This window comes from Falco cherrug, chromosome 2 (assembly GCF_023634085.1).
Source record: "Falco cherrug isolate bFalChe1 chromosome 2, bFalChe1.pri, whole genome shotgun sequence".
In the NCBI taxonomy this organism is placed as follows: Eukaryota; Metazoa; Chordata; class Aves; order Falconiformes; family Falconidae; genus Falco; species Falco cherrug.
Window position 1 is genome coordinate 115,239,246 of NC_073698.1, and position 12,527 is coordinate 115,251,772.

Genomic DNA, 12,527 nt, shown 5'->3' on the forward strand with positions numbered 1-12,527 from the left:
GAAAAAATATTAGAGCTCTATTGGATTCAACGATTCGGGACCCTTCTCTTGAGTTTTGGAGTTCTTCAGAAAACGGAGTTCAGGGTGTAAATCACATCTGGTGGCAAATCCAAAATAGCATGATTTGAGGCTGAAAAGTTAAAGATAGATTTTGTGGATGTGGGAAGAGGAAGAAGAATGTGAGAATTCAGCAGATCTGACAATACAAGAAAGTCACCATCTGTGCCTACAGTAAACAAATTAAAATTATTGTTTCATCATGATAAAGGTTCCAGGCCAATTAGTTTTCACAGTCCTCAAATTTATAAATTATCTAATCAGCTATTCTAGCAGCATTTCTGATTTTTTTTTTTTTTTTAATTCTTAATATGATTTATTTGAAGCATACAAATGTCTACGTTACTTTTGGATTAAAAGTTGTCATGTGCTTACATTTATCACTCTGTTCAGCCCAGGCACTAGCCCACACTGCACACATGCTAGCTTGCCCCTTAAGTCCCTTTTGGAACAAGCCAGCTAGTTCCCTTTCAGATTTTTTTTTTTCTTCCTAATGACGTGAAGGTTGACCTGGAAGATACCCTCGGTTTTAGAACAAGCCCTGCGCAAAAGCTACAGCATGAAAACATGGCACTGCCTAACAGCCGTAAATTGTTCCATATTTTACAAGTTACTGGAGGCACAAGGGCCTCTGAGGTGATATAGTAAAAAGACATTTCTCCAGAAAAAAAGAATACTTTGAATCAGTAATTTAAAAAAAACAAAACAAAAACCAGCAAACAACAACACAACCCAACCAAACAAAAAAAGTCTTCCGTAAACAGCTAGTTAGAAGAGCGAGCGAGAGAGAAAAATAGGGAGAGGGAAAACAGCTAAAGACTAAAGCATGTTTGCCCTGGGACAAACGATCTTTTATTCTCAGAATATATTTTATTCTACCCTAGGAAGGACCAGAGCTGTTTGTAGTGATTCAGTTGGTACTCCTGATACATAAAAGCAGGAACTGTGAGTGAGGTTATGCTTCAGTTTATAGCCACAGCAGTGGCACAGGTCGGGGTGAAACCCTGTCAGCTTTGCTAGAAGTGTTTTGCCTGTAAGGTAGCAAAACAGGGAGATGGAATAAAATGTCAATTAGGAACATGGTCAAAAGCAGTAGTTACTATGCTCTGTAAAGTTATTACAGCAGCAGCCTCTTGGCTTTAATAGTGGAAGAAACGCTTGACGACATCCATTCATCGATCTCTGCTTCCTTGAAGAGAAGTTTTCTGACTTCTCCAGGTAACTCCATTTCCTTTCACAAGGAAAGTACAATTTTTACTCTATTAGCTGTTCCATTTATTGGTCTCTGCAGCAGGGATAAGAGTTCAAGAACAACACGCTCCCCAAGCAATGGCTGCCTCAGTCTGCTGGTAGGTGAGGGGGCTTCCCAAAAGCCAGACCAGCACTGCAAGATTAATCAACTGTCCTCATTATTGCTACAGACTTGGCCTTTCTGCCTTGTGCACCACCGTTAATAATTATACCAAAATGTCTTAGTGTTCCTAGTAATGATGTATCTAGCTTTATTCTGTAAAAGTGAAGTGGCACAGAGAGTGTTTCAACCAGTAAACTGGAGCAGACACGCCAGCGCTGTCCTGCCAAGGGCAGTATGTTTTAGGACACTGGTATACCCATCCCACAGTTCATGAACCATTACTTTTCCACAACTTCTCTATCACTTTAAAGAAAAATCTTAATTAATTTTGGCTTGCTCACTTTACCACTATTTATTAACAAATTATGTCAATATTCAAATGGAACAACCTCAGGTGTTCATCTGCAACTGGTCCTGGAATTCTTCTCTAGATGCTAAGACTGTAACATGCACAGTTTGTAGAGAGCTGAAGGATGTTTAAAGCTGGTGCCAGTTGAGAAGGATTTTTATGAAACACATGACTTGAAATATTTTTGGCCAATTTTATGAGATTTTCACTTGATTAATTTTCTGTTGGCAACACAGAATTTCTTCCCAGCCTTCTCATGAAAATGTTAACTTTATATAAAATCAGTATAGCCCACATGAATTAAATCTGGCTATGTGAAAGACCACAGAAAGCAATTGCAAACCTGGAATTTTCACCAAGTAACTTGTTTCTGATGGGTAGGAATGGAGGGAGCTGCAATAGTCTGCTTTGGCCTAGCACTACTTGGTATCTTTCAGAATAATAGAGAAGAATATATATGTAAAAAATCAGAACATCTTCAGCTGAGCTGCATACTGCGAGAGTAATAAATGAGTCCAGAGGAGGGACACAAGTATGATCTGAGGGCTGGAGCCCCTCTCCCGTGCAGACAGGCTGGGAGAGCTGGGGTGGCTCAGCCTGGAGAGGAGAAGGCTGCGGGGAGACCTGAGAGCCCCTGCCAGTGCCTGACGGGGCCCTGCAGGAACGCGGGAGAGGGGCTCGTTACAAGGGCGAGGAGTGTAGGACGGGGTGTGTGTGGCTTTAAACTGAAAGAGGGTAGAGTTAGGTCAGAAATTCTTCCCTGAGGGTGGTGAGGCACTGGCACAGTTTCCCATAGAGATTGTGGCTGCCCCATCCCTGGCAGTGCTCAGGGGCAGGTTGGACGGGGCTTGGAGCAGCCTGGTCTAGTGGAAGGTGTCCCTGTCCCTGGCAGGGGATTGGAACGAGATGATCTTTAAGGTCCCTTCCAACCCAAGCCATTCTGTGATTTTGTGATTCTATGACTCTTTACACAGTTTGACTTGGACCACTTTGTAAGAGAGATGCATGCCAGCAAGGGTGAATTAGCATTTATGTGTACTGATACAACTGTGCAGCATAACCCTCCCTAATCCCTCCACCTAGATGTAGATCAGTATCTTGGAACACAACGGTACTGACAAAAATGTTGGTCTGTTCTAGTTATTCAGCTGTGTGAGACAATGCTCTAGTTCAGGCTACAAGTGCTTAGACCTATAGGTAAAAAAAAACCAAAACAAACCTAAAGAATAAAAAGAAAAAAAAAAAAAAGGAGGTGAGCAGTGTTAGATCTGTCCACGGCATCATAAAAAGATTTAGTTTTCCTATTTAATTCAGCATCAGATTCAGCTCTGAAGTTATACTTCAAAAAGGATGGTAAAAATCTAGAGAGCTACAGAATTATTCAACGTTTGGAAAATCTGGATTTTTTTAGAGTGAGAGAGGTCATTTATATAATTTATGAGAAAGATGAGAAGTTTTAAAACGAGCATGCACACATTTAGATGAGGAAGAGATTTCTGATACTATTTTGCTTTTTTAATTTGGCAGAAAAGGGTGACAAGGTACAAATTAAATTAAAAACAAATTTAAAAAAAAGGGTAGAAATAAGGTGCTGATTTTTAGTTATGAGGCTTAAGCACTGACACTACCTATAAATATGGTAAGCTCCCCATTACTGGAAGATTTTAAATCAAGACTATTGGTATATGGTAGATGTTACATTTCAATCTATGGTCATTAGCTGTCTGGAAAAGTTACAGAATTACAGACATTTGGTCTGTGTTGTGAAAGGGGTACAAATGAATGATCATAATCATATGGATTGCCCTACAGTTTAGAATAGGCCGATTTTCAAAATACTGCTGTGAGGAAGTAAGATAACTGTAGAGAAACAAGGCATCACTTGAATGGTCAGAGTACTGCTTCAATTTGAAATAAGTAATATTTACCAGCAGGCACTTACTTTGCTTCCCCCCCCCCCCCCCCCCATCCCCCCCTCCCTTGAAATCTAAAGCAGTGCTGTATAAATATTTGAATAAGACACGGTCCTTTGAACTACCCTTCTAATTAAACTGAAGTCTTTATTTAGCTCCAGGTAGCATTTCAAACAGCAACAGAATTTCTCTCCACCTCCATCTCGATTGATCATAAAGAACAATTCTATCTACATTTCCTTTCAATCACACAATTTACATTTAGAACAAATCAAATACTTTTAGTCAGGAACAGGCTTAAGCAACAGATGTTGGTAAACAGCAAATAAATAATGTGTATTCATGTTTCGCTATCAAGATTCACACTGAGTGCCTGGAAGTAATAGAAGGTAATAAATGTTTAAGAGTGTTGTGAGCTCTAGCTCACCACGCAGCCCAAGAGCCAGTTGCATTAATGCAACTGAGATGGAGATGTGGGGCTGGGAAGGAGTGGGTGGAATCTCACTCCCAGGAGATGTTTCTATCAGCAGTGCCAATGACAGAAATGTCACTGGAACCACAGTCTTTCTGATTTAGATGGGTAAGTCACATTTTTACAAACATGACATAGGCTCATAGAGATTTAAATACCATTTACTTTTGATAAGTTATGTCTCTGGGTGCCTAAAGCCTAATATTTATTGCATCAGAAGATGCAGAAAGGATCTACTGGAATTCTTGAAAGCACCCAGGTGCTCAGCTCCTATTCAAATCAATTGGCTTAAGTACCTAGCAAACTTCAAAAAGTCCATTTAGGCATTAAGCAATTGGAAATCTACTCCTAAAACATTTTTGAAATAGAAGTTAAGAAGCAATGAAAATGGAACACAAACCCATGGGTACTCTTGAAAACACTTATATAGTTTTGAGTCTGTATTTTAGCTTAAATAACTTGAATTCTAAAACACTAATGAAAAACATGGTATACATAATTGGTTAATTAAAGTAATTTCATTAATGAGTGTTTTAGTGTTGTATCTACTACACTAATTATATCTTAAATGCTAGTAAATACCTTGTGTGCAGTTTCTTTGAACAGGGAGGGCAGTACATGACTGAAATGTAAAATTGTTCAGAGCACGGACATCATATGTAGCATCAAGCCTTTTGTATATACTGTAGGAACATGTAGGCTTTTTGCTTCTTACTGGAAAATGTGGTAGGCTTATTGGTTGATGTAAATGCATATAAAAGTTTTCAATTTTTTTATTTGTAGAGTCTGGGATCACTAACAACTACAGAGAAAAGACCCCGTCGCTGTGTTCTGGGAGCTTGCCTGAGGCTGCTAGACTTATGTAGAGCCTGACTAAGGGTATTTATATTGACAGATGTCAAAAGCAAGGCCTTCGTTAAACAAATACAGGATCACAGAACATCGCAAGTTGGAAGGGGAGCTGTATGGAAATTTTGCAGATGAAAACATTCTTCAGCTGCAGCACTGGGCTAAAACTTTCATTTGTGGTTATAAATCCAGAAGTGTGAGGCTGAGGCTTACTTGTTTTTTATCATAGAGCAGTGGTCATTTTGTGATAAGCAAATGGTATGGATTCAGCCATTCAAACTCCCAGGGTCTCACTGTTTCAGAATTAGATGCTACTTCTATTGCATATGATTATTTTTTTTCCCTTCAGTGAAACTTACTTTCATCTCCAGTTTCAAATTCAAACTTCTGGCTATAGCCGCTGTATCCTGCTGCCGTCCTGACTCTGATATGAAATATATACTTGGTGGCTGGCTTGAGACCTGTGATGATAACACTTGGAGCCTTGGACCTTGTGGAGGAATAGCTGAGCTGCTCATGCTCCTGGGGGACAAAAGAGGGGAGAAATGATATCAAGTTGAGTTGTACAAACTTTGCAAAAATGATATAACAGAACTGAAACTCTATATTCTTCTCATGAATGTAAAATGTGTTTGTAAGAGGTGCAGGTATGGATTTCTGTATTTTGATTTTGTGCTACAGTCATAATGTATGATATGGCCTTGTCTTAGATTTCATCTTTTTGTCTTTAATCTCGCATATAAACACATCATATCTTTGTGACTTGGGTTAGTAATTACACTGTAGTCAAAACTATATGGAATTAGTACAAGACTACATTCACAGAAATGGCAGCTAGAATGGTAGCTCAGTATTTTTGCACAATGGACAAACTAGGAGGTCGGTAAATACTAGTAAGCTGTAAAGTAAAGATGTGGGAGTATTCAAATACCCGCTACTCACTTCTACCCGCAGGTAGTGCCAAAATGCCGGCGCTATCCGTGGGTAGACCTGTGGGTAAAAGAAAATAAAAATTAACTTTTTCTTTAAAGTCTGTAAACTTCTAGCATGGTTCAACTGCTTCACTGCTGCTGAACTTCATTTTTCTTTCCAGGTAGCTGTAATGTAGTTGTAGATGAAATTCTCCTTAACATGCTACGAGGTGAAACAGTCTCTGCAGAACTCCCCTGCTAATCTCCTAGCAGTTGATCCTGGGCATCTACTCCAAATTCCTGACTCTTGCAGAGATGGCTGAGAATTACGGTGTGCAGGGAAAACTGGGAATTACCGCTGCAGACCAGCTGCTGTACTAGGGTGACCAGCCACATCGACTGCTGTGCAAAAACTAAGTGCTGCTTTGCTAGACGGGTCGTTGACGATACTTTTATGTGAGGGCATGACTTAGAAGAAGAGGGAGTTTATTCCCTGTCATTAGTTACTGTCACTTGATAGATCAGTAATCTGTAATATTTTATATGGTGCCTTAAGGCTAGCTTTGCTTTGTTGCAGCAGGATTTGTCTCCAAAATGACAAATGAGCAGAAATGTCCTTGGCATATGCCTAACAATCCAACTGTGATACCCATAGGGCACCATATACATTTATTACACTACGCAGTAATACTAGAGTAGGTATAAGTTACTCGAAGGGTGCTTCCAGCCTGTTAAGAAGGAAATCATCTGGTTCACAGAAAAGATATAACCAGGAGAAGAACAGGTTTCAGTTAGATTCTGTGGGATTCTTAACCTCTTCTGTGTAAAATACATATTTTTTTATATAAAGCAAACAGTTTTATATAAAACATGCCGAGTCAGCTTCACTCATGGTGTAACAAAGTCATATTGGCATAGAGCAGCAGGTATGTCAGTATTCCCCCAGTAGGCATACAAGATTGTTACGAGAACCAAATTAAAAACCAGACACAAAAATAAACTAATATTTCTGCTAAGTGGAGGAGGAGAAGGAAGGCACCAATGACCAATATCTAAAATAACTGCATTTATTGCTCACTTCAAACCGTGGAAATAGCTTCAGAAACTATAGTAAGAGGAAGTGTGGATTTTTCTACAGTATATAACCAAATTTTAAAACAGCAAGAAGCATATATTTAAATTGAAATAGTATGACACAGTGTACATGTAATCTTATGGATGGAGACTATGATTAATATACCATCTAACAAATTCTATAACTATCAGTTTTCTCCCAATTACTTGAAATGTTATAACTTCACTTTGAACAGTTTAGTGAATTTTGACAAACTTTTTTTTTTGACATTTCAGAAAATATCTATTTTCTTTTGACAGAAGGCCAACTTGTTAAAGTGATGGATTTATTTATTTATTTATTGTGATTAAGCTTGCTTCAACTTGAAAAGCAGCTTGTATGTGAGCAGAAGAGGTATAATAGGTTAATACTCAGATTGGAAAGGCAATAGAGAACTCCTACACACACAGAGGAGTTTTCATACTGCTTTGTGGACATTTCACAGACATTCAGTGTCATGAAGCTAATTTCTATCCTGTAACCTTGTTAGATGTGCAGCATCCAGGGGTTTCGATGTGTAGAGGAGTCATATAACATAATGTGTAACTTGGCCAGGGTATGCAGACTTGGAGAACAAATGACTTGAATTTGTTTAGAAATGAAGCTGCTGGCTAAAGTGTGTGCATTTCTGCCCAAAGGGACCAAGTCTTTAAACACAAGTTTGCTACCAGCTCAAAATCAACCTAAGAATTAAGAGAAAAAAAGAAAAAAAGAAAAAAAGAAAATAAAAAAAGAAACCACCTGAGATTGCACTGTCCTAAGACCACACCGAATCACAGTGTGGCACAATGTTTGCGATCATATCTGTTAAATACAATATCAATACAAGACTCTGTTTCTGCACTTCAGTCCAGGTAAAGACACGGCATCCAGTGAAGGAAAGATTCTGGATATGTTCCTTACAGGTTATGTAAACAGCAAATGCTTGTTTTATACAGGCGTTAGTATGGTTTATTTCAAAGTTTTAGCAAGTACCACATGCTCCATCTGTCATGGCCCAGGTAGGCAGACAGAGACTTTATACTCTGGAATGCTCTGGAAATTTTTACTTAGGCTCCACAAACCATAAGATAAGGAGGAGACCACTACCTAAGGGGTTTCACCGCACGACCTAATAGTTGCAAGTCATTTCTTTTCTCCAGACTACTTTGCTGCTTGAAATCAAGTTCTAAGCATTTAACAATTTACTTTTTTTTTTTTTTTCTGACCTGCTGAAGAGATCAGAGAAATAATTCAATGGAATTGTAGAAAGAAATACATTCCTTCAGAGGAGGATGGAAATGGAACTTTTGTCAAAAATTGGTGTAGACTCCCTGGGATCCACTGGTGTGATTTACTCCCTGAAGCCTGCAGAACAAGGCCAGTGACAGCAAAGAACTGGGAATGACTTCCGAAAAAACCCAGTCTGAGCTATATCTGTTATTACAGGCTAATTACTGCTTGTGTAACACAGCATTTGGGATACAGCAGCTCCCTAACCAGGGATGTGGACAGACAGTCAAGTATAATTTACTATTTGTAGTTGGTCAAAGATGATGAGTGTGACAAGGACTATGATGGTAATATTTAATCAACAAAATGGTCCCTCCATCTGCGTGGGCAGGCTGTGGATAACGGCAAGTTCCTGAAGAACAGCCACCTCTGTCCCTTCTGGGTGGTGGAAGGCATTTTGGCCACCTCTAATGGTTGTCTGGCTTTCTGCCCCTCACCACCTGCCTGGGGTCCCATCTCTGTGCCCCCCCATCCCCCATCTTCTTTCCTTTCTGCAGCCTCTTACGCCGTCCATCCCATGGTCTGAAAAATGCTGTCTGGGAGTAGGCAGCCACAAAAGTAATACTGTTGTCATATGAGAGAAGGGGGAGTATTTGTTATTGCAAGTGGAACAGGGGAAAGGTAACCTGTCCCCTTGGTGTGTCTGAGAAGAAAAAGCTTCAGTACCTGGTACTTGAGGAGAAAGCTACTCACACTCGAGACAAAGTGATTAATAGCTAGAAGCTTCACATTGTTTTATGTGAATGCTTCACACAAAGAAATCAGCCTTTTTGGACTGGATTCATACGTAAGACAGTTTTCCAAAGAGTGGGTGCTTTGTCATTACTCCCTCCTCATGACAGTGACAAGATGTGTAGCCTTCCTGGAAAGCCAGAGCTTTCCACAGAGGTTGCTGGGGGTGGCTTTCAAGGTTGGCCGCTCCTTCTGCCGTGGCCTTTCCCAGGAAGGCTAAAGATGATCGCAGAATAAAGCCATAGAATTCTAGTCTGCAGAAGTATGGGATACTTTGTCTTATTCTTGCCACAGACAATATGCACTCACTTTTGCATGGATTCTGGGTTCAAAAAGTGAATTTTAAACTGCAGGACTTAGATGTACTTCCTGTATGTTAGTGCACGCTTTTACCAGACCCTGATTTTATGTTGTGACAAAATTTAGACATATATCAGCCCTCCTGACATGCACCCTATTTTCCCTCAAAAAGAAGCATGGTTTTGTGGGCTAGAAGGCTCTGTGATAGATCTCTGACCTGAACAGTGATGGGATCAGGATCAATGGGAAATGGCAAGGACTATATCTGTTCTCTATTTCTTGATAACTATAAAGGATTACTAGAAAATCTGCAAAATAAAATAAATTTTTCACTGATGTGGCTGTATTTCCCATTGCAATTAAGCAGTAGGTGAACCGCTGGCCATTATGTATGCCTCAGATTTCATATAGGAGTACAAGAAATACTCTGATCCTTCACACTAGTATCAGAGCAGCATTTGTGGTCTTAAGATGGCATAGGACTCACAAGAAGCAGTTCTAAGCACAGGGGCTAAGGGTTTAAACATAAGTTAAATGAGTCTGTCTAATATAATATGTAATTGCTAGTCAGACTCTGGTACAAGGAAATTCATAAGACCTCTTCCACAGCCTTCTGCAAATTTATCTTGGTAAAAATCTGTAATTAAACATAAATATAATCCAAATGAGAAGTGATGGCAATGTTATTACACAATGTAATACAGATCCTATGACCACCCATCCAAGCTAAACAGAATTTTATTATGAACTTTGAAAATTCTATCTCTATTTCTAAGGAAATTGAATTTTTCTTGTTTGTGTGATGCTTCTTGTCAGTGGATTCAGTTCTGATTATGACAGACCGCTCAGGAATCCACGACAGTTTGGTCTCTGCATGAACATGAACACCTTTCAGAATCAAACTCTTTCCTGCAGCCACCTGTGCATGAGAGTCCGAGTCTGTATCTATCCTAATTTTATACTTGGCTTTATATTCAAGACATTTTTTCATATCTAAAGAAACAGACTGACTGACTGGAAGTTACAATGGTGCTAATGGTCTAAGACTAGACAAACTCATTTAATGGAGTAGCAGAATCAAGAGTATAAAAAAATCCTGAAAAGCCTTCTGCTTTTCCAATGTACCAGAATCCCTGGGTCTGTCCCATCAACCATGCTGTAATGAAACACTTCCACTGTATGACATTGTCAGATTAAATGACAGCTCTTTACTCACTGGACGTAGCTGCTTTATGAATAAATGTTATATTCATTCAATATCCAAATGTTCTATTATTGTGATGAGTATCACTATTTTTCTCATATGCTAAAAAGAAAGGGGACTCCCTCCGATGACATTAACACTTGCAAAGAAATAGATAAACCTCCCCACGCCACACCTATGTGAACATGCTGCTCTGCTTTTATCCCTCCCTTACTTCAGAAGGAAGCAGCACAGAAATGAAGACTTTGTGCACATATATGAAAAAACCCAAGAAACGGATAAAGAGTAACCAAAATGTGACGAATTTTTATCAGTTTAGACTCATACTTCAAACCAAGTGTTTACATTCTGATGCTATGGTTGAGAAAATGTATGTATAACTAAAAACTTATTGACAAAAAATATTAATGTAAATAAAAGCTGAAATGCAGAATTTCACTCATAGTACTCAAATAACCTTTAAAAGACAGTAAAGTCTTTAAAGTAAAAGTGCCAGTAAAGCACTGATAAAAATCCAGGCACTTTCAGGCATACAGGATTTGTCACCATTTCTATTCGACTGGAAAAGAGAAATATAGCTCTCATCAAAATAATATCAGCCCCTACTTTAGCGATTGAAAAAGTTAACCAAATATAACTTTCTGTCATTTAGAATACATAATGGGAGCTCCTGGCATTACCACTCTCTTGCAATTTACTGTGTCTAGCTTATTTTACAAATGACAATCAAGGTATTTGGTTTGTTGAGTCCCATGAGTAGCTGAAAAGCCTTCTTAAAGTGACACTGGGGAAAGGGTTTTCAAAGGTTTCTGCCAGCAGAAAACATACTTATTGCGTACCTACAACTTCCAAATGTATGTGTGTGGAAAGAATCCATGGAGAGAGTAACTGCATTAACTATCAACTGCTTGCAGATGCATGTTCTAGTTTATATCCATTGTCCTCCAACATGAAAATTCTGTACTTAAGCCATATAATCCTGCTCAGCCTTTTCAGAGCACTATCACTTAACAAAAAGAAATACTAACAGAGATTCAATCTATATACTACAGGGACCAGGTCTTTCTCCTGTGCACTAAAGCACAATGTCAAAGCTGAATAAGTACCACATTAAAGTAAAGAAGATTTGGAGTTCCATGATTCAGACGTTATCAATGTTTAAATAAAAGCACCAATAATAAAAAAGATTCTTTTATGAGACCATTTGGTCACATTTTTCCTCTTTCCTAGATACATCTATCTGAAGGATATACACAATGCGACCTACAGAGGAAGCATCATTATTTTAAAGGAATAACCACAATTCTGGCAGATCAGAATTTTTACTAATCATAGCTCTGGTCCATTGTGAAATGAAATCTCCAGTCTCTTCCTTACTGTGCTCATGGAATCAGCTATGATAGCACTTATTTAACTTCAGGGTCACCTGAACTTGAATGATGTGATACACATGAGAATAAAACAGTAGGTAATTACTAGGTACAGTCAATAGGTGATTAATCAGTTCAAATAGAATCTATTGAAGACAAGTATCAGCTAACTGTGGAGTTTGTACCTACTGTCTGTGTTTTCCATGAAAAACATAGCCCCCACAGCTCTAATTTATGGAAATTGCCTCTGATTTATATTGCCTATATTCCTGTCACCAATAACTTGTCCCCAGTCATTCTCAAAAATTATTTTCTTTCTTTGCAATAAAATATTTCCATAATACCATTTCTGGATGCCTATTGCCCTTACTCATATCTCACCTCTCATCTTACATAGGTTGTTTTAGATGAGGAGTAATTATACTGAAATCAGTTAAAGTAACTACACCTAGGAAACTCAAAGTCTGTTTTTGAAAGCTTCTTTGTATTTACTAATTTTGTGTGTGATTTTCTCTTAGACTATTTTGACATACAGTATATCTATTAAAATCAATGCCAACAGTAATATTTGGAAGATATTAGCGAAAAGACTCAGGTTCAAAAATGTGCTTCTAATATTACTTACTTTCT

The 12,527-nt window shown here is 38.6% G+C and overlaps 1 protein-coding gene across 2 annotated transcripts in view; it reads right to left on the reverse strand.

Annotated features, from left to right (window-relative positions):
* EPHA6 (EPH receptor A6) overlaps positions 1-12,527 on the reverse strand; it is a 513,385-nt gene that overhangs the window by 131,062 nt on the left and 369,796 nt on the right. For both annotated transcript variants that reach the window (XM_055703220.1, XM_055703219.1), the window contains exon 7: positions 5,354-5,516. In XM_055703220.1, the coding sequence (XP_055559195.1) occupies positions 5,354-5,516 (163 nt within the window). The remainder of the gene's footprint in view (positions 1-5,353; positions 5,517-12,527) is intronic.